The sequence below is a fragment of the Triticum aestivum genome, chromosome 7D (genome assembly GCF_018294505.1).
Source record: "Triticum aestivum cultivar Chinese Spring chromosome 7D, IWGSC CS RefSeq v2.1, whole genome shotgun sequence".
Classification (NCBI taxonomy): domain Eukaryota; kingdom Viridiplantae; phylum Streptophyta; class Magnoliopsida; order Poales; family Poaceae; genus Triticum; species Triticum aestivum.
Window position 1 is genome coordinate 187,253,683 of NC_057814.1, and position 5,768 is coordinate 187,259,450.

At 42.7% G+C, this 5,768-nt stretch overlaps 1 protein-coding gene across 1 annotated transcript; it reads right to left on the reverse strand.

Annotated features, from left to right (window-relative positions):
- Positions 1-2,543: 2,543 nt before the first annotated feature.
- Positions 2,544-5,568, reverse strand: LOC123170506 (anthranilate O-methyltransferase 2). The gene is made up of 4 exons (XM_044588368.1): positions 5,423-5,568; positions 4,913-5,317; positions 3,482-3,751; positions 2,544-3,076 (listed from the first exon to the last, which is right to left on the reverse strand). The coding sequence occupies exons 1-4, from the start codon at positions 5,495-5,497 to the stop codon at positions 2,711-2,713; spliced, it is 1,116 nt and encodes a 371-aa protein (XP_044444303.1). The 5' UTR covers positions 5,498-5,568; the 3' UTR covers positions 2,544-2,710.
- Positions 5,569-5,768: the final 200 nt, after the last annotated feature.

A 5,768-nucleotide genomic window follows, 5' to 3' on the forward strand; every position in this document is an offset into this window, starting at 1 on the left:
AACCGGGATTAATGCCCTTATCCAGGCCTCAACCAAAACCCTGTTTTCTACTAGTGTGCCTTCGGCTCGCTTTGATGCTCATAGTTGTTACTAGATGATCTACGAATTTGGATGCACATTTAATTATTTCTGGTGTTTAATGATTGAAGATTGATAGATCGAGTTTTCCCGTAAGAAGAAATAACCGGGCTACCCAACGCATGATCATTCTGTAATGCCCAAGTGTATTCTCTCAGCCCAGTAGTAAGTGCGCGATATACTCATGCTCAACTTTCGGGGCCCAGGCACGGCCGCTTGGCTCTGGTGCAGAGTGTGCGACGCGCCGACGGCAAACCAGCCACACCACGCATCCGGCCTCTTCACAGTGAGGCGGCGAGGTGGCGACACCACACACACCGATATACGGACTGCGATTCAACGGCGAGGGGCAGCCGCAACATGGCGAGTCGGCGACGACAAATCGTGCGCGCCGTACATGGGTATCAGGACAAATCGTGCCCTCTCCTCTGTATGTCCAGACGTTATGCATATATCAGGACAGTCACGTTTAAAACAATAGGAATAAGAATGTTCCGTATGCTAACAAACTGCAAGGACCAACGGGTTCTTTCGCCGGGGCTGATGCTGGGAAGGACGCCAGATATTCATGTATGCTGCTCGTGGTCCAGAGAGTGTTGGCCGTCGCTCGTTTGTCTTCAGCTTCTTGTCCTGTGCTGAAACCTCAACCCGGTGGCTGTGCTTGACACGGGGCTTAGATTTCGGTGGGCTGGTGTTTTTTCTGTGGTGGAGTCAGAGTTACCGGCGGCGGGACAAATTTAACGAGTAATGACACCGACGCTTCTTTTGTGAGCTGTTATATTCACTAAAAAGAAGCTTTCTCAAAAAAAAAATCACTAAAAAGAAGAAGATGGCACACTGATCCACGCTGCTCGGTTTATTAAAGGAAAACCGAGCGAAAATCTATGCAATGGTGGTTGCCTGTGTTGTGCTGATGGCTGGCGAGTCTCCAAGGGCATATCTTTAATTTGAGTTCATTTCTCTTCCGGTATTGTGTCTTGTCGTTTAGGAGTGTTTCATTTTTGTGCATATTTGCAAAAAATTCACTCAATGAGATGAAGCCCTCTGTACCAAAGAAAAACCATCGTCCCAAGCTTTGTTAATTTTTTTTCATTTGTTAGAACACAAAAATCTTGGAATAAAGTACTAAACCACAATTATCTAGCCATATGTAACATGACTGAGTAAAATTAAAACAAAAGAGAGGAGTATAAAAGTATCCGTCACTTAAACATGTACAGTACACGACGTCCTTTATAAGAAAGCAATCTGTCCTTCAACCTGCAAACACATTCATTTGTTTGTCTATAGCTTGTTGCAAGCTCTTTTTTATGTGGCTTCTCAATCACACAAAAATCATGTCAGACTTATCAGATGCCTAAAATACTATTTTGCCCTATCAAAGAACCTCTACCGTTTGTTCACAATAATGGTTGTACCTTGTCGACCTCGACAATTCTCCTCTCTTTCTGTGTGCGCGCGCTCGCACGCGCTTACGCTTGTGTGTGCGAGAGAGAGACTCATATGCCAATATAATAAAATCGTAGGTTTTTACGCGATAAGATTGAATTGACCTTTTGAATAAATTGCAAAGAAGAAATGAGACGAAGGCACTGACAAAGAAGTAGAGCCCCTTGGACGATGTAGAGAGCTCCTTAAAGCACCTACATACTGTGTGCATCAGATACCCTCTCTTATGTCCTATGTGTGACACATTACAGGTGGAAGTTCCTGAGCATGTGAAGTGTTTATTATTTTGTAAAATTGTAAATTACATAATAATTAAATAACTCATACATCATAAAATCCGCGCCTCAAGTATCTCACCTCTAGTCAAATGTGAGGCACCGCCTACCCACGTAGCGTGCTCCATTAAATTACGGCTTCCATCCTTGCACAATATAGTTGCGCTACACTTCTACCCGCCTTTGATACACCACCCCCACCCACCCAATCTCCACCATCTAACCTACTAGCCAAAAGGTTTGGAAGTGCAACCACTAATCTCTTTTTGGACGTTTTTCCCTAGAGCTACAATTCTATCATGAAAATCCTCTGTATGGTCATCATCAGTTCGATCCAACAATGGTGATGTTTAATTGTCGTCCATTTCACGAGAGACTTTGGCTTGGAGCACTACTTTCATTGTTGTAGTTGCTACACTAGACCTAGTGACATCATGTTGATGGCAACCACTCATGAAAATTATTTCTTTGTAATTATTTCCATTTTCAAAGCCAGTTTATTTGGCATCAATGGTTTTGGCCCAATTTTAATAAATTATGGTTGCCTGCATCAACTAATGCGCATGGAGACCGGGGGGGGGGGGGGGGGGTAGGTTACCCTTGCATTAGTACAAACATATGGTATTATGAGCATTTTCACAATGGAACATTTGTCTTTGCTCCACTGATTAAATACATGAAAAGTTCTGGGCTGATTATGGACCATTGGTACTTAATTTATTTATGACTTTACAATTTTTGTAATTTTCATTATAGAGCACAAAAAGAGAGACTTTTGTCTTAGAAAAATAGGTGAGCAACACATATGTGATATTTGACCATAGTAGGCGTCAACCTTATAATGTTCAACATATACCACCAATTAAACTATGTGGCCTTTTCCTTTCGCGATGAACGTTGTGTCCAGTTCAATGGATGGCCTTCTTCAAGGATGCCACGATGATGGGGTACTTTGCCTTCGCTTTCTCGAGATGCTTTGCAACGATAGAAGCATACACCACGAATAGCTCCTCAATAATGTCATCTCCAAAGTGGTCTGCTATCAGTGGCTCCAACACGGCCCTTATGCACTTGGCCACATTTGCCCCGCTGCTAGCAAAGTCTAGTACCACATCACTTTCCGAGTCGTCCTGAGGATCCCAGTTGGATTCAAAGAGTCTGACATGCTCGATATCAAAGAGCTTAGTCTCATTGATCAACGCCTTCATCTCTTTCACCGATGGAGCGTAGTATGGCAGGTTGAATGAGTCCAGCTTCTCCTTCTCCACACGGCCCTATCATCCAACTCAATAATATTTTAGATAAGAGTGTACCAAATGAGAACTCCTATTTTGTAGAGACGTTATTCATTAAACTTTTCTCACTGAAATCCAATCTAATTATTGTATTAATTTGCACATGAATTCTTTTATCCTCACTTTTAAATTTCACGTGCCAATTTTCTTCTCCTTTTACGAGAATGTGTACTTCACTTTGTATGCTCCTCATGCGATAATTTATGTCACTGTCTTACACGGATGAAATTTTGTTGATGGACAGCTGCCATGCTAGAATGAATTAATTAAGGAGCATATCAAGTCACATAAGCAACTATAAGTTTGTTAGTAAAGAGTAACATGGCGTAATCGTTACTGGCAAACAAAGCAAATCATTGATGTAACCAACATGTATGGATGTACCTTTAGGACCAGAGACTGGAGAGATTTGGCAACCAATTCAAATAAGGTGCTAACATCCCCGTGCATCATCATCTCTTCACTCTTTCTTCCAAGAAATGTTAGCAACATTCGGCCTCCGTTGACAAGCTCTCTGGAGCGCAGTGCAAGGAACAACTCAAAGTCCGTTTTGAATTGCTGTTGGAACAGCTTAATCACAATAGGTGGGGTAGTCTTTCCAATGTAGATGTTGCCTTCGTTCACGTGAGTGCACCTTGAGAGTTCCTCAGGGACCTAGGTAGTTAAGTATCGTAGCATTATTAATTAAGTTGTCGAACGATAGTAGTACTCGTTCACCCCCAATTAATCACTGATCCCTAGTAGAAAATCAAAGTGATTCAGGTCACTGGCTAGTGACTTGTATCCTGATGATTGTTATTAGTATGCAAGAACATCGACTTATTCTCTGCATTTCAAGTTATGTTGCATATTAGTTTTTTTTCTAATTTTTTATATTACATCCCGTAGTAGGGCGACGGCTAAGGCGTAGCAAGCATGAGCATTTACGACTAGGGTGTGCACGAATTAGGGATGCAAAGTGTCGCCCAGACCCGGCCCGCTTCATATTCAAAACTAGAAAATTCTGTTCTAGAAGGATTAGAGTGCATTAGATTAGTTTTCATTATTCTTGCAAAAAGATTGATTTGTATTAGTTGGGTGTTTTGCGAGACGCCGCCCTGCACGGTACCCCTAGCATGAACCGATGCATTAGTATCACCTCTAGCCTAAAAAGCACATCTTAGCTCATCCCTGGTTTGAGTAATTTTTTTTGATATGGAAAGTAAAATGAAATGAAGGGAGAACTACCGTAGCTTATTTTAGTGCGAGTGTATTGGCATCGAACGATACACTATCATAAATAAAGGGATATTATAGCATACAAACAATTTCGGAGAAGTGTAAGATGGACTAAATTAATATAGGAAGTACATTGTAAAATTTAATACAATAGGTTTATACTCATTGATTTTTTTATATCATTGTACTTTTTTGCTAACACATATTGTTTTGTTTTTAAATTTTATTTATGTTGCCATGTGAACTTTCCACGTGTACAAATTCCATAGTTTTGCAACTATGGCGACAAAATTTTCCAATCAGCGACCATTCTCTATAACTTAATAGTATGCCTTGCATATATAGTTGCATGCATTCACTAAAAGACATTGTGTCCTTCAGATCTATGATCCACTACACCTAGAATTAATATGGACTGAACAATCTTGGAGTTGATCCAATACCTAACATGTTTTCTTCATTCATATCTGACAACGCCCACATAAATAAAGCCTGAGTTAGCGAACAACGATGTTACAGATCGTTAATTAACTAAAACTTGAACATTACTAGCTAGGACATAATTATCACGTTGCAGACAATATGATGCATGCATACCTTAGAGCGCCACATGAGGGAGTAGGACGAGTGGAAGAAATGGACGCTCCGAGAAGGGAAAAGCTTCCTGTAGTAGGATCCCGGCAGGCCCGCCACATAGTAGGGCTGCGTCTCATTGCCGCCGAGATCTTCAAGTTGCTCCAGTGACCGAAAGACGAGGTTGAAATCGTTCCCCGGCAGGTCATTCAAGAAGAACTGCACCTCCACGGCGCGCCGTTCTTCTTCCGATTTCCGAGTGTAGAACTGGACCGCGCCGATCACCTCGCAGACGACACGCAGAGTGTTCGGGCCCGACGAGCAGCCGAGGTCAGCGACGACCATCGTGCTCCGTCGGGCTGAGAGCGACGTGCACAGCTCTTCTATGGCCTTGTGAAGCACCGGCCTTGTCTCCAAAATGGCCCTCTCCTGCATACATGCATGAAACACAGCAAATTATTCATGCAACGAGAGTGAATTGCAACACAGTGCAGGATACAAACCTGGAGCCTCTCAACTAAAAAACAAACAAACCTGGAGCCTGGAGTTTGCGGCGTAGCTGTTTTCGCCGTTGCCGGTAACCATGCGAACGCCGCTCCCTTCCTTCATAGCTATTCAGGGGTGATGCCTATTAGCTTTACAAGTTCGGGGGTACAAGCTTGCTAGATTGACTGCACCATGTGTCCAGTATAGACCACAACGGCTCTATCATTTATAGAGAGGTAGGACAACGCAAGCGCTCATACATACGTGTATACACTCACCTCTATGAGCACCTTCGAGAGACTGAGCCGGCATGTCATCTTGAAATTTATGAAGTCATCATAGGCACCTCGTCGTCGACAGAAACATCTCCTCCCATTGAAAGCGCATCGCCGAG

Bases quoted from the DNA above. Each gene is read 5' to 3' on its own strand.
- LOC123170506 (XM_044588368.1), bottom strand. From the start codon at position 5,497: ATGAAGGAAGGGAGCGGCGTTCGCATGGTTACCGGCAACGGCGAAAAC. The intron at 5,318-5,422 runs GTTTGTTTGTTT...GCATGTATGCAG, and splicing joins CCGCAAACTCCAGGCTCCAG to GAGAGGGCCATTTTGGAGAC. The intron at 3,752-4,912 runs GTATGCATGCAT...TTAACTACCTAG, and splicing joins CCCTCATGTGGCGCTCTAAG to GTCCCTGAGGAACTCTCAAG.